At 36.8% G+C, this 23,482-nt stretch overlaps 1 protein-coding gene across 3 annotated transcripts in view; it reads right to left on the reverse strand.

Moving 5' to 3' along the window:
* Lhfpl3 (LHFPL tetraspan subfamily member 3) overlaps positions 1-23,482 on the reverse strand; it is a 510,182-nt gene that overhangs the window by 156,025 nt on the left and 330,675 nt on the right. For all 3 annotated transcript variants that reach the window (XM_048786168.1, XM_048786167.1, XM_048786166.1), the window contains exon 2: positions 7,421-7,657. In XM_048786168.1, coding sequence (XP_048642125.1) covers positions 7,421-7,657 — 237 coding nt within the window. The remainder of the gene's footprint in view (positions 1-7,420; positions 7,658-23,482) is intronic.

Below are 23,482 nucleotides of genomic sequence, written 5' to 3' on the forward strand. Positions count from 1 at the left end.
GACAGTACTGACAACAGGATGCCCCAAAAGCCATGGAAACCACTTGGTGAATGTATAGCTGTAATTGTAACCATAACGAACACAAAAACGATTTCTAAAAAAGTCAACAGCTTAAAATAGAAGGAGTAGCAATGGGTGGACATTATAAAGAGGCACATATAACTTAACCAAAACAAACACTTTCTAAGATTAAGATCTGCACCATAGAAAAGACACATTTCTTCATTCAATAATTCATTCACTCAACACACAATTATTGAGTGCCTACATATGGCAGACGTCATTAAAATAGTGGGGATACAGTAGTGAGCAAAAGAGACAAAAAATTTCTGCTCCTGTCTTCCCTGGGGAGACAGACAACTAATAAGAAAAATAGGTGAAATATGTAGTGCATTTCTCAAAGAGAAGGTAAAACCCAAGAGAGGGAGTGAGTGAGCCATGTGGTTTTGGGGGAGACTATTTGAGGCATCAGAAAGAACAAATGCAAAGATCCTGAAATGGGACTGTCCCTCATGTGTTTGGGGAACAATAAGGAAAACAGATTATCTAGAGTAGAAGGAGTGATGGGGCAAATAACTGATGGAAGGTCCAAGTGGCAAAGATGGAGGCATGTTTGCATGGGCTCGTTAACCATGGTAGGTGACTTTGACTTTTCCTCTGAGTGAGATCATCTGAAGCCATTGGAGTGTCTTGAGCTGAGGGATGACATGATCTGACTTACCTTTTAGCAGGATCAACTGCTGCAGAGATTAGACTGAAAGGGTTCAAGGGCAGAGCTAGTAGAACCAATCAGGAGTCTCTTGCAATAATGACAGGGACAGAGGCTGATGGCCTGGACCAGGATAACAGCAATAATGGGAGAAATGAGAAGATTATGGGCATATTTTGATGGTAGAACTAACAAGATTTCCTTTTAAATTGTTAAATGTAAGTTATGAGTGGAAGAGAAAAAACTGAAGTTTTGGCCTGAAAATTGGAGGGATCTTGTTGACATTAACTGGGACAAGGAAGAGTGTAGGAGGAGGAGGCTTTGTGGGAAACATCAGGAGTTCAGTTTTGGAAGTGTTAAGTTTGAGATGTTGATCACACGCTCAAGTAAGAAGCGGATCTATGAAATCAGACTTACTGGAGAGGAGGGAGGGGGTTAAACCTGGGAGCTGTCATGATATAGATGTTATTTAAAGTGATGGTGCCAAATGAGATAACCAGGAAGTTGAGTATAGCTAGAAACGATACTCCAGTTAAAAAGAAGAGTGGAGAGATGGGGGAAAATCAGCAAAAGAGACTGAATGAGCAGGAAGAGCGCCAGAGAGGCAGAAGGAAAATTAGGTAAGGTCAGCTACAGGAAGCCAGCTGAAGAAAGAGTTTCAAGATGGGACCAGTATAGTCCAATAGGAAAAGACTGCTGATGGATCAATATAAATATAAAAACTGAAACTTGACCATGAAATTTAGCAATTAGGAAGTTGGAGTGAACTTGACAGGACAATGTCTGTGAAATGCTAGTTGTAAAATCATGAATGGAGTGAGTTCATGAAAGAGTGAGGAAGAGGAATTAGAAGCAGCAAGGATATAAAACAATGCTACGAGGATCTCTAAGGTCTGCTCCAACTCTGCCAAAAAAAAAAAAAAAAAAGTACCAGGATGTATGCAGTTTTTTTGGAGGCACATTCCACGATTCTTTGAAGACCATAGCACTTTGTTCAACACAAATCCCATTGGGAAGCAGACAATTCACTATGGCTTGATTAAAGTTTTAATTCAAAGCACTTGAAGATGCTTTCTTCTGGGCTTCCTGATCTTACTTCACTGGATATTTTTATAAAATTTTATAGCTAAGTAAGCTCGTGGGTTTTAGAGGCTATTCTCAAGTGTATCAAAGTTTTGCTTAAATAACATCTAAAGGCTACCAAATGAAAGCAAGACTAAACTCTATGTTTACAGGGTTGACTGGTCAGGTTGAACCAATGACAGCAACATCTCTTAAGAATTGATTAAAAGTATTGTGCAAAAGAAAGAACTTGGGGCTGGGGATGTGGCTCAAGCGGTAGCGTGCTCGCCTGGCATACTTGCGGCCCAGGTTCGATCCTCAGCACCACATACAAGATGTTGTGTCTGCCAAAATCTAAAAAAAATTTTAAAAAATCTCTCTCTGTCTCTGTCTCTGTCTCTGTCTCTCTCTCTCTCTAAAAAAAAAAAAAAGAAAGAACTTGTAATTTTGAGTAAAATGATTGGTGTTTGAATGGCAGTCCATTCCTTCCTAGCTTTGAAAACTCAGACAAAATATTGAAGTAATCTGCACCTTAGTTTCTGATGTGTAGAACTAGGATGATGATAAATATCTCACAGTGTTATTTCAAAGACTAAATAAAATTTTATATGGGGAAGGTGCTTAGTAATAAATAAAAGTCTGTGTAGATATTTGGGATTATAAATTACTTCCATCCACATGATTTTAGTGAACTCTCCCAATCCATAGAGGAGGTGGGACTGAGTATAGGTGTTCCCATATTTAAAAGGTGTAGCTGAGGCTCTGAGATGTTCAGGGGGTGTTCAAGGCCTGCTGGAATTCAGATCAGCAACTAGTATTCTGTCTCCATCCACACAGACACCACATGGCTTTAGAACCTAGTTAGGTAAGACCGTTCCTCTTTCATGGGTCCAAATTTCTAAATCTAATTCATTCCACTCTGGGTGGTATGAGGGCTTGGTCTGCATCAGTGCGTGTCAGCAGGTGGTGTACAGTAAGGAGGAAACAGCAGTACACTAGAATCTCTTCTCCTTGATCTTTATATTTCCCTCCTCTCTGTCACCCTTACATGCTATTGAGCCCCTAAAAGTATTTAATGTGTTCACTGCACTGAGTGCAAGAGTTCTTAGCACCCTCAAATCCTCTGTTTAAAGGACACCTCTGAAGGTGTACCCTGAATTGGAATATTTTTGAGTTGGAAGGAACCTCATATGCCATTTGGACAGACCCTGCATTTTATAGACCAGAAAACTTAATTTTTGAACTTTTAAGATGTTGGTGTCAGCTAGTATCAGGGACAGTACTAGCACTGGGCAGCTTGAATTCAAGTGCATGCTCTTTCCACTACACAACACTGCCACTCACAATGTGGCCATAGCATGGTATGATAGCTAAAATCAAAATTTCAAAAGATTTCTCAATTAGTTAAGAAAAATGAATTTATTCTAACTCCACCTATTATAGCATTAAAAACTGTTTAAGCCACTTAATAAATAAATGGTAGCTTGGGTCACCTCTTGATGGATAATCATGTTTTCTCATTTGCAGTTTAAGTGCTAGAAGACAAAGTGACTTTAAAACTGCTCACCCAATTATCTGATAAGCAATTCCAAAGACTATACACACAAATGTAGAAACAGACCTCTTTATAAATGATGTCTGACAAGGAAAGAGATATTTGTGGCATAGGAGCTCTGGAAAATGTAATTATTTATCCTTTCACAATTAATGAAAGAAATTGAAATTGAAGCTTTCATTTCAAATCCTTTTTATCTGGATGAAACTTTAATTTTACATAATTAAATTGACTTTACAGTTCAGTGTGTTAAAATATGCAATTAAACAGCATATCAAGGTTAAATGCCTACAGTTGTTGGCTCATTTAGAAATCATGCTGCTGAAATCCTAAACAAGAAGGAACACCTGCCCATCCACTATTGTCCCCAGAGCCAGGGGCACACAGCCTGCAGGATTGGCTTCCCAGTTCATAGCAGAGGGCTGAGTTTTCTTGCATGTGCCAAATCCTGTATAAAGTCAGTTGGATTCCATACAGTGGGGTATTATTTTTTTGCATGAAAAAAAAAAATCCTGGCACTTTGATGGAATTCCATAGATGATTAACCTTATCTTTAGAGAGATTTTCTCTAAGATAACACTTGCATCTTCAATGTCACTTTCAGTTTACCGAAAACATGTTAAATGTCCCTCCTTTCAATTTTCCCATTTCATACTTTATGATAGATTCAGCTAAGACTTTTTAAAAATGACCTTTGCACTCTTGGGAAAGGAGAGGCTTAAGAAGCATTGGGGAGGTGTAGAGGGGCTGCTGAAATGAGATTGTGGTGAGTTCACGGGAAATATATCTTGAGGTGGAGACTTATTTGTGTACCTCCTCCTTGTTTTCTCTTTGAATAGCATCTCTTTGTGATGATTGATTTATGGCTCAGGAGCATTTTAAATTCCCTTGCATCTTGGCTCTGTGAGTGAAGCATAGTTCAACAATTAGAACTGAGTTCCCTTCCCTTCCCTGATACATGCTAGAATTCATGAAACAATCATTTTAGTTTATCCACAGGGGTAGTTGTTGAGAAGCACTCATGGATCTAAGCAATATCGTTGCTATAAAAATACATGGAAAACGTGACTCTACACAGTGGCTTTTCCAGATAAATGGGGAGGCATGTTGTTGGATTAATTATAAAAACTAAAAAAAGAATATATGCCCATAATAGGTGATTTACTCCTTAGGCAGAACTTCTTCAATCTGGGGGTGTATGGTACAATTGCAAAATTATTCCCTCTATGATACTCCTACTATTTATAGAAGTAGGTTGATATGGTGATTGGTAGACCACAGAACTGTAAGACGATGGTGGAAGATAATGCAGTGTGTATGGTGATGTAACTGATAGAGGAATGTATGAAGGATTTATTCTCTGGAGCCAAGGTCTGAGATATGGCATTGCTGCTTCTATGACATCAGAGGGCACCATGGACTAACAAATTCTTTTAAAACTCTGAGCTAGAACTGGATTTGCCTTTGACTCATTGCATCACTCTGGAACCAACACGAGGCCTTGGCTACCAAGGGATATCTTAGTAGCTTTATCAGAAAAAACTAATAGTGAGAAAAATGTTTTTAATAATGAAAATTTATGTTAATACATTCATACAAATTGCAAATTTATCCATTTATGTATAATAAATTTCATAATAAGAAGTTATTCTAATATTTTAATTTAACCCAATCTGTCTTTCCTTAGGATACTGATGACACTTAGTTTTGGTTATTGCATCTGCTTAAAAGCTATCAAACTATTAAACTACTACTAATAAACTACTATTTAGTGAAACTATGTTCCCACACACAACATAAAAAAAACCCACTGATTGGATCATTGATTGGTCTTTTGTCAAACAAGCTGACTTTGAAAGTTTCAACATTGAACAAATGTTTAAATGATAAACAATAAAGGCTGCTTTGTAAAGCAACTGTAGACCTTGTACCATTTCTTAGAAACAGGCAGGTTTGATTAGATTTTGTGTGAGGCTCAGAAATCTTGGTCTGATTTTATACAGACCAAGTATAGCATGAGGGCCTGACATGCCTTCATAAGAGAGCTATTTGCATCTTCCATCTTGCATAATGTAAGAGTCTTACATTAAGGACTGTGGATTGAGAAATGAAAAGGCAGTGTCATTGAAATGTTTCATCAGCGTGGCCTGATGCTCTCTGTTGCTTTATTGGTTCTATTTGATCTGATGTGGATGAACTGCTACTGATTTTAGACCTTCAGAACACACTGGAAGAAATATGCAAAATGGAGGAGATGGAGAACATAGAAAAATCATACAGTGATAATCCCTAAACCTTACATCAGTCTCTTTTTTCTTTCCCATCCAAACATTTACCCACATGTTCCCTCCTAATGATAGTTTCCTTAATGAAGATTCAGAAGGGATCAGACATCAATATTTAACTGAATCAACCAGGAGAACAGACCCATTTTGAAAACTGTGGAGTATGTATTCTATAATCCTGGCTGCTCCTTTCTGAAGCATGAATTGGAATGCTTAATGACCAAGTAAAAATGTTCCTGCTTTTGTTATTTCCCCCTCTTTTTCTGAATTTTCTTGTATTTGTGGCCAAGGATATCTAGGTCATTAAAAGTTCTCAATATAACTTTGAACTTAGGGAACAAATGCACTCTGGTCCACTACTGGGCAGCAATGGAAACCAAGTATTTGCAGAACATGGTGGTCTTTTATTTAATTCATTGTTTCAGGAAACATGATTTGTTCTAAGTTGAGGTCTCCTTGCCATTAAATCTGAAGTGAACTAGACAGAGAACTGTATACATTCAACAAGCCACAAAGACAACAAGAAAACCACATTAGTGAGTACGTGTGAATGTGCTAAATGCACAACATAAATTAAAGTGTAATGATTATCTTCATATTGTCTTTTTTTTTTAATATACAAAGGGCAACTCTGAGAGGGAGGTAGTTTTGTTTATAGGATGACTCCCCTGTGAAGAAGTTGCTTTTGAGTTTGGAGTATTTTTGATAGGACTAAGTAAACTCACACGCGTTCTGTCTGTATCTCAGGGAGCTAAGGTTTGTGGATGCTGCTGTTCTCCTGAACTGCTCCATTTTACCTCTTCACACTTTACAAGCATCAAACAGTGATGGTCTGAATATGAAGCCTGCCACGCAATCATTACATGTGACATTTATGTAGAAATTAATATTGGCTTACATTGGCGACCTGTTAAAGTGATTTTTGAAATTAGCAACTTCTTGAAAAATAAACAAAATTTCACAATTCAAGCATGGATTTAGTTTCCAGTTAGGAAAAATGCTAGTAGAAGGAGCCACTCAGCTGAAGGCGCTGATATAAGTTCAAAGTTTTAAAGTTCAGAGATAACATAAAGAAAACAGGCACATGGACTTAAGTCTGTAACAAAACCTTGACATAAAAATTCTGTTCTAAAAACTGTAAAATCAAGAGTCATCTTGAATAATGACTTGCCACCTCTTATTCACCCACTGTAACATATTTATGCATTTACTCACCAGTCCTGCTTTCTGTGCTAGTTTCTTTGTGTTTCAATGGGCAATTCCTTTTGAAAAGATATCTGAGGACATTTGATTATCCAGATAAGTTTAAAATCCAGCTAACTTAACTACTGTAAACTCTAACTGCAACTCTTTGGGACCAGTGTCACTGCTTGTCTCTGAGATGATGAGTTTGAATTCAAATAAAGTGATTGTGATGACTTTAGAGATTTCCCAGACATTCATTGAACCCTGGAAAATAACTGAACACACGGAAACACTTCCCATTCAACTAAATGGACTCCCCCACAATGTTTCATCTTAGCCATTAACTGATGGCAAACCTGAACTCAGAGAACAAGAGAACAAGAAACTGGAAAAATGCATTTAAATAATAACAGACTTAGGCAGCCACAGAGAGATGCCTCAGAAAGTTAAGTGTTTGTGCAAATTTCTATAGTTAAGTCTGAGGGAAAGTCTGGTAATTAGACAGTATTAACAGAACAACAAACTAGAACCAGAGGGAAGCACTAGTAACTTCATGGGAAAGAATGAGAGTACTTTTTTTTTTTTTTTTGTGCATACAGTGAGAGCTCCCTAACGGGATCTCACCTTTGTTTTCTGCCTTCAGTTCCTCTGCCATCAAGCTGTCTTGTCGGTTACCAAGCACAAATGCTAGAAACGAGAGGATCAGCGCATCCAAAATTCCAATAATAGCCAGGATGTATGCCCAGCGGACTGAACAAGCCCCAAGAGTGTACTTGTCTGTTTTGTCTCCACACATCCGCTTTACTTCATCTGAATCCCAGCCATCAGGGAAAATCATACAGCCGAGCACAAGGCAGGCAGCTTGAAGAGAGAGAGAGAGGGGAAAAAACAAAACAACAAAAAGTTAGCATTTTATTTTAGCAAATATTTCCATTGTTGGTCAAACCATTATTTAAAATCCATCTTGAGGTAGACAGCAACAAACCTCATCACTGTTCCACTCTGAGCCCTTGGGCACGTGTGTGTGTGTGTGTGTGTGTGTATGTCTTCCTGGTAAACTTGAAAGCAGCCCAGCCTCTGCAGCAGAGAGGACTCTGGGAATGTACTTTATGGTAAGCCCATGCATTCTGAGAGGCTAAGGTAGATTGATATATGAGAAAATATTAAGAAATTGGATTTTTGGGTACATTTTTGGGGAGGCTTCTATTGCAAATAGACCATTAGGAATTCTAACACTGCAGAACGGCAATTCAAGGCTGGCTTTGAAGAGCTATGACAGTAGCCAGATAAGGGATTAGGATAACATGGAAAGTACCAGGGTGTGTATTGACTTTGAATCACTGTGAAAAGTACATTGACATTGTGATCCACCCCTACTCCTACAGCAAGATTCACTTTATTTGGGGCAGTGCAGAAGATCTTTGAATCTGAACTATAGTTTGGAGAAACACTTCTAAATTAGTTGGTGTATTTTAAATATATTTGAAATGATTTTTTTTTATGTAGTAAATATTTTTTGTTTTTGATGATACTAGGCATCAAACATAAGGTTTCTTGTTATGCTAGCAAGTGCACTACCACTGAGCCACATCCTCAGTCCTTTTTATTTTTTGAGATAGGGTCTCACTAAGTGGCTGAGGCTGGGCTAGAATTTGTGATCCTCTTGCCTCAGCTATTGCTGGGATTACAGGTGTGTAATCCACAACCCAGCTAGTAAATACATTTTATCTGAAAGACAATACTTTCTTATATAAAAAAACGGGGAGTACCTGAAGAATAACGTAGGTCACAGTAGAGCTAAAATTAATAGAAATCACGAAATGACCCAAGCTCAGACAGGTTATTGGGCCTAATAGGACAACTTCACCACAGCAGGGTGTTTGTAGAATGGTGACATTAACGAAGACACATTTGCTCAAGGTCTTCCTGTCCTAAGGGTAGACTATCTTTAAGATTTCCATTCCTGGGAACTCTTGAGTTATAAATTGAAATGAAAAGAACTGAAGTAGAATTAACACTCAGAAACTAAAACCACAGGAAAATATGCATGACAATCCATGGTTCCCTATTTTCAAAGTATATGGCTTGTTCAATAAAATTTTTAGTGAAGAATATGGGAAGATAGATAAAATAATTTCTAACTATATCTTATGCAAAGGGTATTTTGCTGAAAGTTGTAAATTCAGGATTGAACCCAGGGGCACTCAACTACTAAGCCATATACCCAGCTGGTTTTTGATATTTTATTTAAAGACAGGGTCTTGCTGAGTTGCTTAGGGTCTCACTAAATTGCTGAGGCTGGCTTTGAACCTGTGATCTTCCTGCCTCAGCCTCCCAAGCCACTGGGATTACAGACATATACCACCTCGCCTGGCTAAACACAGAATTTTTGAAACACAATATTTATTTTTCACAATCTAAGGAAACTGGATGTTTAGAGACATCTTAAAACTTCATTAACAATGCCAGGATTTGGGGTTCCTACAGAAAAATATTTAGGTCTATTTAGCAAGGGAAGCCTAGGTCTCCTTTAGGCTACGGGACACTATAAAATGTCCAGGTTGTCCATCTGCTTCTTATCAACTTTTCCTTGTCATGAGGGATTTGAGCCCTAATTTATCTGATTAGAAAATCTACATAGTTATCTCGTAGGATCAAAACATCCTCGCAAATGCATTAAAAACTTTAAAAACGTTATGGCTCTGGCATGAGTTTTTTCTTTTTGGTGATGTTCATCAAACATACATTTTCTTCTCCCGATCCTTCTACTGGACTGTTTTGTTTTGTCTTTGAAAGCAAGTCTCCCAAACTTTAGTATATTTGATTTAAGCCATTAAAGTAGTTCCGACTCAGTTGCTTTCTTCAGAATGGCATGACTATTATCTTCTGCATTAATGCTTGAGTGCTATAATAATTCTGTTTTCTGGCATTCTATTAACCAGCACCTTTTTAACCTGCATGATTTGCATAGCCACTAGAAACTAACAGCTGCTCCCAATCCTGAGAAGTACCTGCAAGATTCCTCTCAGTCAATGAAAGATTAAATAATATTCCTCTTGGCTTCATAATTATTTCAAGTCTTTACAAATTGATCAACTCTCAGATGTAGCACCAACACTGAACGGTAGAGTAATATGTTTTAGCAGCCTTTTCACTGCTGTGACTAAAGGATCCGACCAGAACAATTTTAGGGGAGAAAAGTTTACTTGAGGGCTCAAGGTTTCAGAGCTCTTAGTCCACAGAAGGCCTGCTCCATTCTGGGATCAAAGTGAGGCAGAACATCATGGCGGAAGAGTGTGGCAAAGCAGATCACATGATGATCAGAGAGCAGAGACTCTACTCTCCAGATACCAAATATATACCCCCAAAGGCATGCCCCCAATGCTCCACCTCCTCCAGCCATACCCTACCAGCTTTCAGTTACCACTCAGTTAATCCTTATCAGGGGATTAATTCACCAATTGGGTTAAGGCTCTCAAAACCCAATCATTTTTGTCTCGCCTGTGAGCTTTTGGGGGACACCTCACATCTAAACCATAACAGTATACAAGGCACCAGAACATTTGATTAATTCACACAGGCTATTTCTTGACCACAAGGGATAATGGAAAATTAGTTCCAATTGAGCTATTATCCCAAAATGGGTTTCTTATTAGAATGCCACCCAGGAAATGACTATCTTCCTTGCAGTTATATATTCCTTCTTCTTGGCAGCAGGTTTCCTGAAAGTATATCAGAGAACATTCTTGAATGCTGAGGAGACATGATCCCTCACAAGCTGGAGGTGAACAGGGAATGATGAACAGATGGGCTTCCTGTATGCTGCCATGATATCTTCTAATCTAGAATATATAACAAAGGTGTCCTTGTGAGGGTGTCACTGTTGATTTTCATTTTAAGCATGTTCCAAATGGTTAAGAAGTGTTCACATTCTAAAAGGAAGCCCTGTGCAGAGCCTGCCCACCCCACAATGGGCTCTTCTGAAAGAGTACACAAATGGCTAATGGTTCCCCAGAGCCACTAATTGCCCTGGCATTTTTTTTTTTTTTTGCTAAAGAGCTGAATGTAATGTCTGTGGAAAAATCCACAAACCTTGGTAATTGGGTCTTTCTCCAAAAGAAAATGAAGTAAGATGAAAAAAGCAACAGGGGGGTCTATGACTTGAGTTACTTGGGCCAGCTAATATTGCTGGTCCAACTATCCCAATCAGGGCTTTTAGTGTTGTGAACCTGAGAACTGCTTATTTTTTTTGAACAGGAAGAGAAAGTCTAAATTCATTCTTTATAAAGTCTATGCACTGTTGCACAAAAAGCATGATAAATTGCCTCATGTTGCTGAAGCACTCAAGGGGAACTTGGTGAAAAAAGGAACCTGCATTCACTTGACTCTATCAATTATTCAAGCATACAGTAGTTGAAGAAATTGATGCCAACAAATGCTGCCAGGCTATGGAGGGGGAACTTTCACACAAGGATTGTTACTCTAAACACCTGGTAAAAGAGATAGACAACTCGTTCTCCCAGCTTCTTCATCAGCTCATGGCTGACAAAATGGAGCAATACGAGTTTTCTGGAAAAAGGTACAATATTTTTGCCTTAGTTTACTTCTAGAAAAATGGAGTCCCTAGATAACCCGGGACATGACATTCTATCCTTTAGTGTGTGGTGGAGAAAACAAATTGTGTCTTGAAAAATTTTGGTTTAAAACCAATATAATTTTATGGGGATTTAACTTGGGGTCATGAAAAATATGACACCCCTTAGATTGATGGGGGGTATTAAGAGAAAATATAAATAAACACTGAACTCTCCAAAGAATTAGAAAGTTGTGTTTGGTGATGAGAAAGTCTCTGTATTCTGCCAAGCTACTCATTTGCCTGAAGAAGCACATAGTGCTGAGTTAGCTGTGAAAACCTGGATCATGGTGGTAAGCAGATGATTAAAAGTCCATCCAGACATGCATGGATGAGCTACATAGTAAGTGAAGAAATATATTTTACAGAATATGATACCAAACAAGTGGGAAAATGCTTACTTGCGTAATATCACTTGCTAATCTGCCCAAGTTTGAGGGTTAATAGCCAAATATAATGAAAATCAGAATTTAGGATGTAAAAAGTTAAATGTACCTCTGGTCTCTAAGCACTGCTAGATGACCTTTGATATAGACTAGGGTCCAAATTCCTTGAAATACTGACACTCTGGGGTCAGGCTCTGCCTTTTATAATGACTTACTTTTGGGAAGACTCACTCTAGGAGACCAGTACTCCCTTTCTAGGGCAGGTCCCCCACTGACCGTAGGCCTTTCACTAGGCCCCATCTCTTACAAAGTACTACTCTGACATCACCACACTGGGGACCAAGCCTCCAACACGTGAATACATAGCACTGACCAAGACTAGGAAGATAAGCATGCCTAATTCTGAGATACAGGTGAGGAAGTTCTTTTGGCCAAAGGATTTTATAATCTAGCCTTTCTTATAATAAAGGAACTAGTTTAATTTCCATCTGACAGCTCCTCACTATCTCTCAGCTGGCTCATACCTCAGGAAGAGGGATAGAGGATTGCCATTCTTTGTTTCTTTGCCAACATTGATTTTATTTATTACTATTATTTTTACATATGAATAAACGAAGATGCAGAAATTTTAAATAGCTTACTCAATACAAAGCCCCCTTGTTGTAGAACCAGGATTTGAACTTGACTATGCTATAATCCTCCACATGTACACAATAACAGTGCATGTGAAGTCACTTTAGACTATTGATTTTGGTACTCAGAACAGATAGAATCTTGGCAGGCTTAACATCGCTTTGGATATTTATAATTAGAAATTTATTTGAGTGTGACAACTACTAAAATGAAAGTGACACTTAAAAGCTGTTAGTTTTTAATGTATAAATATTTCTTTTGTTTGCACTAGTATTTCACCTAGTCAGAATTTCATCTTATATGTAATGCTGAGAACATTAAATTCATTATAAATTCTAAACATATGAACTGGGAATTAAAGAGTTTTTGTTATATAAATGTATAAATAGAGTGTATTTGGTTTTGTACACATTTTACAAGAAAACCCATCTCTTTTTTTTTGGCTTGATATTTTAAGTTGGCTATGCATAAGCCAAATATTTTTTTTCCACCTACCATAGGCATGTTTTTATTTTACTTCTACAAAATTGGTTCTTCTTACTTATACGTGTCAGTAGAATCCATTTTGATAAAATTATATAATCATAGAACATATATTATTTTAATTAGGCCCTCACTCTTGTAGGGGGGCATGATGGTGGGGTTTACTTAGGTATTTTCATATGTGTAAGAGGTATATATTCCTGTTAAGATTGCACATGCTTGTCTGTCTGTTTATGTGTGTATGTGTGTACTTTATTAATATATATATATANGTCTATTTTTATCCAAAGCAGAAACTATTCTACATTCAAGTAAGTGTGTGTGTATATATACACACACACTTACTTGAATGTAGAATAGTTTCTGCTTTGGATAAAAATAGACACAAATCAATAAGGTTCTTGTTTTGTTTTAATGAAGCTATTTCTTTAAACTATTCTTTTAACTAGTTTTTTTGGATGATAATTAACATAGTTTTAATGAAAATTTCAATAATTACAATACTGAACAGGTCACAAATGTGTCTGAAATTTGTAGGAGAGGTCTTGGCTTAGGTGTATTTCCATGTGCTTAAATCTGTACTGCATCCCAGACATAGTATTTTTAAAAAATAAATATCATTATGTATATTTAAGGCATACAACATGATGCTTTAAGATACATGCATATGGTAAAGTTGTTGCTACAGTGGAATAAATGAACAGATCCATCATCTCACATCTATAGTTATTTTTCCTCTTTGTGGCAAGAACAGCAGGGGCAGAAATCACTCATTTAGCAAAAATCCCCCAAATGGTATTATTAACTATAATCCTAGTGTCTCTTGACTTGTTTATCCTACATATTTGCTATTTGTATACTTTCACCTGCATATTCGCATTTTTCTCCTTCCTTCCACCCCAATTCAGGTAAATACTGTTTTAGTCTCTAGATTCCACATAAAAGCGAGATCATGCAATATTTTTCTTTCGGTGTCTGGATTATTTCACTTAGCATAATATCCTTCGGCTCCATCTGTGTTGCACTCAATGGCAGGATTCCTTTCTTTTTAAGAAGCTGAGTAATATTCCACTGTTTAACACACTACGATTTCTTCATCCATTCATCCACTGATGGACACCTAGTTTGTTTCTCCATCTTGGTTACTGTGACTAATGCTGCAATTAACATGGGAATTCAGGGGTCTTTACAAGGTGGTGATTTCATTTCTTTGAGTGTATACCCAGAAAACGGATTACTGTGCCACAAGGAAGTTCTGTTTTTAATTTCTTTAGGAACCTCCATTGTGTTTTCCATATGGCTGCACCAAGCTACATTCCCACTAATACTGTACAAGGGTTCTTTTTTTCCCCACACTCTCACCAACACTTGTTATCTCTGGTGTTTCTGATAATCGCTATCCTCAAAGGTGTAAGATAGGATGTCATGATGGTTTTGATTTTCATTTCCCTGATAATTAATGATGTTGAGCACCTTTTCATGTATCTGTTGGCCATTTTTATGTCACCTTTGAAAAAATGTCTATTTAAATCTTTTGCCTATTTTTAAATTGGGTTATCCTTTTTCTGGCTATTGAGTTGCATGAGTTCTTCATAGATCATAGATATCAACTCTGTATTTGATGTTTTTTGCAAATATTTTTTCCCACTCTGTGGATTTGCCTTTTCATTTTGTTGATTGTTTCCATTACTGTACAGAAGCTTTTGATGTAATTCTATTTTTATACTTGCTTTGGTTATATAAGCTTTTGGTATGATATCCAAGAAATCATTGCCAAAGCCAATGTCAGGCTTTTCCTTCTAAGAGTTTTATGGTTTCAGATCTTACAGTTAGGTCTTTTATCTATTTTGAGTTGTTTTTTTGTTTATAGTGTGAGATAAAGATTCAATTTCGTGCTTTTGCATGTGGAAATCCAGTTTTCCCAGCATCATTTATTAAAGAGACTAGCCTTTCCCCTTTGTGTTCTTTTGGTGCTCCTGGTGAAAATTAATTGACCATCTATGTTTAGATTTATTTCTGGGCTCTCTATTCTGTTCTACTGGCTTATGAGGACACAGGATGTCAAGAGAAGAAAAGACCATTTTCCTCCATGGCCATACGTACAGGACCCTGTGTGGTGCACCTGTCACGATTCTCCTAGCAGTATCTGCTTCAGCCAGGATAATACCCAAAGCAAAGGAGTTCTTCATGAGCCTCTAGACCACCCCCATGTGCCAAAACCATAACTTTATTTGTAAACCAGGGAGCCCAGTTCCAGACTATTGAGTGGATACCCCTAATTTACCTTATGTTATTCATATTTAGTAGTAAATTTGTATTCAATTGATGTTCCATGTACATATTATGAGAAATAATTGTACTTATAAAAATAATTCATGAGCTAACTAAATGTTTTTCTGCATGGGAGGTACAAAAAGGGTGGCATATTCACTCTCTGCCTTGACTAACCACAGGACTTAAGGAAAGTCACTGTAGGATGAAGTTAGGTAAGGTCAGAAATCTTGTACCAATCTGGCTACCAGCATTTCAATTCTTAGTATGGTTTGCTGACCATAAGAGAAATATAATTCCTTCTCTCAACCCCAAAGAATCCCTGAAAACAGCATACCCATATCTAGTCACTTTCCTAAAATAGAATGTGATCCTTAATACAGCATTTTCCACCTTAATTCTATTTTGTTGTGGTCAGAACATTTAACATTAGATCTACACCCTAAACAAAATTAAAAAAAATTTAGTTGTAAATGGACACAATACCTTTTCATTTATTTATTTGTTTTTATGCAGTGCTAAGGATCCAACCTAGTGCCTCACATGTGCTAGGCAAGCGCTGTACCACTGAGTTACAACCCAGCCCTAAACTAATTTTTAAACGGTTAACTAAGCACAATATTGTTCTGTGGATCTCTGAATTTTCCCTCTTGTATAAATGGAATTTTATGCCCGTTGGTTAGTAATTTCCTCATTTCTCCTCCCCGCTCGGCCCCTGGCAGTTATCATTGCACTCTAATCTTATGAGTTTGACTAGTTTAGACGTCTCAGGTAAGTGGGATTATGCAGTATTTGTCATTGTTTGACTGGATTATTTCACTTAGTGTAATGTCCTCAAATTTCACGCATATGGTAAATTGCAGAATTTTCTTTTTTAAGGATAGATAATATTCCATGGTATGTATATATTACATTTTCTTTATCCACTCATCAGTCCATGGGAATTTAGGTTGTTTTTATATCTTGGTTATTGTGAATAGTGCTGTGATGAACATAGGAGTGCTAATATCTCTTTGGGATCTTCATTTCAATTCTTTTGGATAAATCCAAGGAATGGGATTGCTAGATCATATGATAATTCTTGTTTTCATATTTTGAGAAACCTCCATACTGTTTTCCACAGTGGATGCATCTTTTGCAATCCTCACTAACACCTTTCCCCCTCTTTTTTTTTTTGGTACTGGGGATTGAACTCAGGGATACTCAACCACTGAGTCACATCCCCAGCCCTTTTTGTATTCTTATTTAGAGACAGGGTCTCACTAAGTTGCCTAGTGCCTTGCTTTTGCTCAGTCTAGCTTTGAACTTGTGATCCTCTTGCCTTAGCCTCCTGAGCCTCTGTGATCACACATGTGTACCACCACACCCCGTACCCCCTCTTTTTTGACAGTAGCTATTCTAATGTATATGAGGTAGCATCTTATTGTAGTTTTGATTTGCATTTTCATGATTAGTAACATTCAGAATATTTTCATATACCTATTGGTTAGTTGTATGTCTTCCTTTGAGAAATGTATATTTACTGTTTTTAGCCCATTTTAAAATCAGTTTGTTTTTGTTTTGTTTTTGCTATCAGGTAGTAGGAAATTATTAGACTTTTTGGAAATTAACCTAGTATTAGATATATGCTTGGAAAATATTTTCTGCTATTATATAGGTTGCCTTTTCATTCTGTTGATTGTTTTTCTTTACTGTGCAGAAGCTCTTTAGTTTGATTTGCCTCATTTGTCTCTTTTTTTTTGCCTATGTTTTTGGTGTTTTTAGTTGACCATAGACATATAGATTTATTTGGGGGCTCTCTATTCTCTTGCATTGGCCTATATATCTAGTACTATTATTTTTTAAGTTATTTGGTTTTGTAATATGTTTTGAAATCAGGAAGTATGATGCATTAATTTCTTTCTTCAGACTGATTTGGCTATTTGGGGTCCTTTGTGATTCCATATGAATTGTTTCACCCTCTTCTATTTCTGTAAAAAATGCCATTGGGATTTTGATAGGAATGGCATTGAATCTGCAGCTTACTTTGTATAGTGTGGACTTTCTTACAATATGAAGTCTTCTAATTCATGAACATGGGCTATCTTTCCATTTGTTTTTATTTTTCTTAATTTCATCAATAATTTATGGTATTTAATGTAAGTCTTTTACCTCCTTAGTTAAGTTTATTCCTAAGAATAACCTTTTAGGTGCTATTATAAATAAGGTGGTTTTCCTTATCTTCTTTCCAAACAGTTCATTGTTAGTGTACATAAACATAATTGATTTTTGTATGTTGATTTAGTATCCTATAACTTTACTGAATTTAATAGTTTTAACAATTTTTTTTTTTGTTTTGGTGGAGTCATTAGGATTTTCTATCTATAAGAGAATGTCATCTGCAAAAAGCACAATTTTACTGTTTCCTTTCTAATTCAGATACCTTTTTATTTTTTCTTCTTTCCTAACTGCTTAGGCTAGGACTTCCAGTACACTGGTGAATTTTAGCAAACATTTAAAGAAAATTAATGTCTAATCCTTCTCAAACTTATTTTAAAAATCAAAGAGGGAATACTTCCAAACTCATTTTGTAAGAACAGTGTTATCTTGATGTTAAAGCCAAACAAAAACACCACAAAAAATAGAAATTTGAAGCCAATATCCCTGATGAATATAGATGAAAAAATCCTCAACAAAATTCTGACAAACTAAATTCAAAAGCATATTAAAGGGACCATATACATTGCCACATAGGATTTATCTGTGATGCAAGGATGATTCAACACACAAAAAAAATCAATTAATGTGGGCTGGGGCTATATAGCTCAGTGGCAAATGTAAAAATAGCACCATGTAAAAATAAATAAAGGCATTCTGTCCATCTATATGTATAAAAATTTAAAAAAAATTTAAAAATCAATTAACATGATACACTACAATAACAAATAATGTTTAAAATTACATGATCTTTTCAATATATGAAGAAAATGTGTTTGACAAAATTAAACACCCTTTAATGATAAAAGTATATATATATGTATATACATATATATATACTTTATATATATATATATATATATGAATATAGATGCAAAAATTCTCAACAATTGAGAAATAGAGCAAGATTGCCTCAACATGATAAAGGTCACAGGTGAAAAGTTCACGGCGGACATCACACTCAATGCAGTAAAGCTCAGAGCTTTACTTCCAAGATCAGGAACAAGGTGAGGATACCCATTCTTGCTTTAAATTCCACATATACTTAAAAGTAATATTTTAATGCTTTTGAAACTTCAAATGGCAAAAACTGTTCAAGAAAAACACAGAGCAAAATAAATGTTGCATACTATAGACATTGGAAGTGGAACTAAGCTTCAGGAAAATGAGTCCTTGCTTAAAATACACTCATAAAGGAAAGACTACTCAACCCCAGACTCACATTCACATATTTTAACAGGCACCTAAGTTTCCACACAATTTAGTCTCTCTCTTTGTCTCCTCCTGTGTGTGTATGCCCCCATTCTGATCCTCATACAGTTTTAAGAACAGTTGTATAAGCAATGGAGTTGCAGTTGCAATATTTTTGCAGAGGAGGGTTGTAGTATCACTCAGGGCAGCCATGATCTAGCCTAGGCACTGAATTTTATTTATTTTTTTATTTGGTTGTTTGTTTTACCTTATTGAAAGTGCAGAACAGCGGCTTTGGTTCAGGATTACAAAATCTTGAAGCTGAAAGTTCTTATGTTTGTTCCTTCCCTCTTTGGTGTCATTTCCTCTCTCCAATCTCCTCACCTCTTAGATGTTTCAGATCAAGGTTATAAGGACCCCCATGTGACTTAGTTATTGCATACAAAACAACTGCTAAAGGAAAAGATTGCCAAGGAAAATTATTTGATTTTTAAAAAAAATTGTTGCTCCCTTTTCTCATCAGACATGTCTTACAATTTTTTAAGGCTTCCATGCTTTTTGCTGCTCCTTAAAAAAATTATACAGACTTTAAAAATTTGAGATAGACTATGGCTAATCTATGGTAAGATCTTCCAGTAACGTGTGTTTGTTGAGAATGCTGGTGTATTAGAACGAGGCACTGTCCCCAGAGAAACTGAATTGGAAGAGGCAATAGGTTTCAAAAAAGGTTTGGACAAAAATCATGTCAAGAGAGGGTAAAAGGAGTCAGCATGCTAAATGTTCTGTCAAAAGATTTTCACACATCTTTCAACTTCAAATTCTAACAGCAGTAGCCCAAAGTTTATAGATAAAGCCTCGACCAGTATGATATTCAAAGAACAATGCCTCAGTCGGTACAATGTGTTCCTTTGACTAAAACGAAATTTCATCCAGTCTTAACCAGCCAGTGAAATGTCCAGAAGGTGATTTTGCTTTGAAAATGGGACCCAGAGTTGTCTCAGCCTGACAGGACTGACAGAGGCTTTGGAAACTAAGCAGGGAGCTCGAATTTGTTTTCTGTGTGTGGTGGGCTTTCCTTCTCTTGGGGCTCTATGTTTTCATCCTTTTAACTATGGGCCCAGGTTCCTTCTTGGCATTTATAAGTCTATTGTGATTCATTCACCACTTTACAACAGAGACTGGGGTATGTTGATGGAAAGATAGACTGGGATGATCTAAAGCATTTTAAATTCCAAGATGCTTCTCATTTGAATTATTGATAAATTCAGAGGATCTTAATTCTTGATGGAGAGCAATGTATAACAATGAGCAGAGCTTAGAGTTTCTAAATGGAAACCGAGGGCATCTAGAGCAGCCATGATCTGGGCTTTGGTCTGGATTACTTAACTTGGCCACAGCTCTGGGGAATAAAAAGAATATGAAATACATTGTTCATCCTCCAACCCTGCCTACTCCCCCTCTCTGACAAGTTGGTTTTTACATACAAAAGAACTATCATTTGTGAAAACTGTGGTTTTTGTTGATTTTAAAAAGTCAAACACAATCTAGGTTAAAATTTTCCTCAATGTTCACAATAACTGTGGAAGCAACCTAGATGACCTTCAATAGATAATGGATAAAGAAACTGTGGTATATATACACAATGGAATATTACTCAGCATTAAAAGAGAATAAAATCTTGGCATTTGCAGGTAAATGGATGAAGCTGGAGAATATCATGCTAAGCAAATAAGCCAATCCCAAAAAACCAAAGGCCAAATGTTTTCTCTGATAAGTGGATGCTGATCCATAATGGGGTGGTTGTGGGAGGGGAATGGGAAAAATGGAGGAACTTTGATTGGGCAAAGGGGAGGGAGAGGTGGAGAAGGGGCATAGTGGCAGGAAAGACGGTGGAATGAGATGGATATCATTACCCTAGGTACATATATGACTGCACATATGGTGCAACGCTATATCGTGTACAACCAGAGAAATGAAAAGTTGTGCTGCAATTGTGTACAATGAATCAAAATGCATTCTGCTGTCATATATACCTAATTAAAATCAATAAATTAATTAATAAAAAATTCCCAGAATGGAGGTTTCAGATACAGATGTGATGAATAAGAAAAATGGAAATACACATGCAAATGTAAAGATACATTGATGATGTAAAAGAATGGCTCATTAGTGATGCTATTTAAAAAAAAATTTTTTTAGATGTTGATGAACCTTTATTTTATTCATTTATTTATATGTGATGCTGAGACTCGAACCCAGTGTCTCACACATGCTAGACAAGCGCTCTACCACTGAGCCACCACCCCAGCCCTGATGCTATTTTTTTTTAAAAACTAAAGAATAAACAAACAAAATAAATCTTTCCTCAATTGTAATGTGTATTCATTTTTTATTACTGCTGAAAAAAATCACCACAAATTTAGTGGCTTTAAACAAACATGTAATATCTTATTGTTCTGTAGATTGGAACTATAACATGGGTCTCAGGCAGCTAAAAATCAAGGTGCTGGTAGGACTACTTTCTGGAAGCTCAAGGGAACAATCTATTTTCTTGTCTTTCCTGAGTTTTAGAGGCTGCTTGTATTCCTTACATGGCTCCTTTCCATCTTTAAAGCTAGAGATGGTGGATATTATGGGCTGAATGTTTTTATCTCTCCAAAATCCATACATTGAAATCTAACCCCAGTGTTTTGGTATTTGGGGTGCAAAATTTGGCAGGCAATTAGATCCAAGGGTAAAGCCCTTATGAATGGGATTAATGCCTTTATAAAAAGAAGCCAGAAAGTAAGTATCTGTTCTCTGTCATATAATGAGAAGATAGCCATCATCAAACCAGGAAGTGGACCCTCAACAGACACTGGATCTTTTGACAGGGTGATTTCAGACTTTCCAGCCTCCAGAAAATATGACAAATAAATTTATATAGGTTAAGTACCCAGCCTAAGGTACTGTTATAGAAGCCCAATTGGACTAAGATAATGAGTAGAGTTCTCTTCACATATCCTCTCTATTCTGTCTTCTGCCTCTGTGCCTTTCAGGTATTTCTGCTGGGTCTTCTCAGCTTGCAACATAGTTCTATCCTAATTCCCTGATTAGCTGCATCGTTTATTATTGGGACCAACATTTGATCTTATTTGGAGCCTGCTTGTTATGTGTCTTGATATTTTACCTCTGATTGTGTTATGGGAGCCTTAACCCAATCGGTGAATTAATCCCCTGATAGGGATTAATTGAGTGACTAAGGGTTGGTAGGGTGTGGCTAGTAGTGTCTCTGCTTTCTGATCATCATGTGAGATGCTTCCTTCTACCACACTCTTCCACCATGATGTTCTGCCTCACCTCAAGCCCCAAGGAATGGAAGTGGCTGTCTTGAGCCCAGAAATAAACTTTTTCCATCTCTAAAATTGTTCTGGTGAGTCTTTTAGTCACAGCAGTGGAAAAGCTAATACAGCCTCATTCTGGCTGTGTAAATTGCTTTTGCTAAACTCTTAAAGGCAAGTTTGAGTCATGTTTCAAGAGAATGGGTCACTTTGATGGAAAGCAAGTGATGTTAGGAAAGGCAGTGGCTGGGGCCTTCTTTTTGCAGACTTAATCCACTGCTTGGCCACCACTCTCCCTTGGTATTGCTTTCAGCTGGAATCCAGATTAACTTTGGAATCCTTTGGGCTACTGACTATTCCCATTAGTGACTCTGTGTAAGTTCACTCTTGCTGGACCCAGCATTTTCCTTTTTGGCATCCATCTGAGTTGCAGCTCACAGCTCCAGTCCTATACAGAATGTCACCAAAGACTATTTGGATCCAGTCTCTCTTGAAATATGGGTGATCACAGCATGAATCCTCTGATGTTTGTAGAGCACTGGTGCTAAATTCATTTTCTGACCCTTGCCATTTGATCAGTTTGGAAGTTTGAACAAGGGTATATATGGGCCCTCTGTCCTTATCTCTAGGTACTAACGCACTCAACCCATGGTCCAACTTTTGCACTTCTAAACATACCATAATGAAGACAAGCAATGTATTGGGAGGTCCAGATGTACATGCTTTACGTTAGCTATGGGTCTAGTATATAGGATGAACTCAATATCTCGTTCTTACCCACTATTTTCATGTTATCCATGCTCATGCCTAGATAATAATGACATTGTCATTTTTATATAAAGTTATACTCATCATTTAGGTGTCCTAGAGTTTGGAAACCCTAGTGAGATTAGTAGTTTGAACAAATGTTGAAGAAAATAAAAAAATATTGTGATGGAAATTAGTAAAACTAGTAGTACCTTCGTTTTCCTAAAATATATTAATAATGCAAAACTAATAGCAAACATTTATTGAGAATTTACTATGTGCCAGGCACTCTTCTAAATGTCTTATATGAATCAACTGGTTTAAACCTCATTACAACCCTATAAGATGGGTATTATTATTATTATTACCCTATTTTATAGAAAATGATATAAGAATAAGTACCCTGCTTGTTAGTAGGTAAGTTGCTATGGATAGTTGCTGCTCCCCCTTCTGTTAACCATTATATAATTATAGAGTATAATTTTTACTATTTTTACTATCTAAGAACCAATGAGACTGATGTAGGTAATCTGAGACAAAGGACTGGTTTGTGATTTTATTAATCATGGTCCATAATTAAGATCAAAACAGGCGGGAAAAAATGCAAAAACTAGACTCACCAACAAATATTTGTATTACAGGACATGGCTAGAAGCCTATTACTGATAGTCTTGTGAATACTGGAGTTCTCGCAAACTTTAAGAAATGGGCCAACTTATCTTAAAGTATTGGCATTCTGAGTTGTCAAAATGACACCTCTAGAAATAACTGGCAGCAAAATCCCAGTAAACTGAAATGCAGAAACTTCATCGATTTCTGTTGCTGT

This window comes from Marmota marmota, unplaced genomic scaffold (genome assembly GCF_001458135.2).
Source record: "Marmota marmota marmota unplaced genomic scaffold, marMar, whole genome shotgun sequence".
Classification (NCBI taxonomy): domain Eukaryota; kingdom Metazoa; phylum Chordata; class Mammalia; order Rodentia; family Sciuridae; genus Marmota; species Marmota marmota.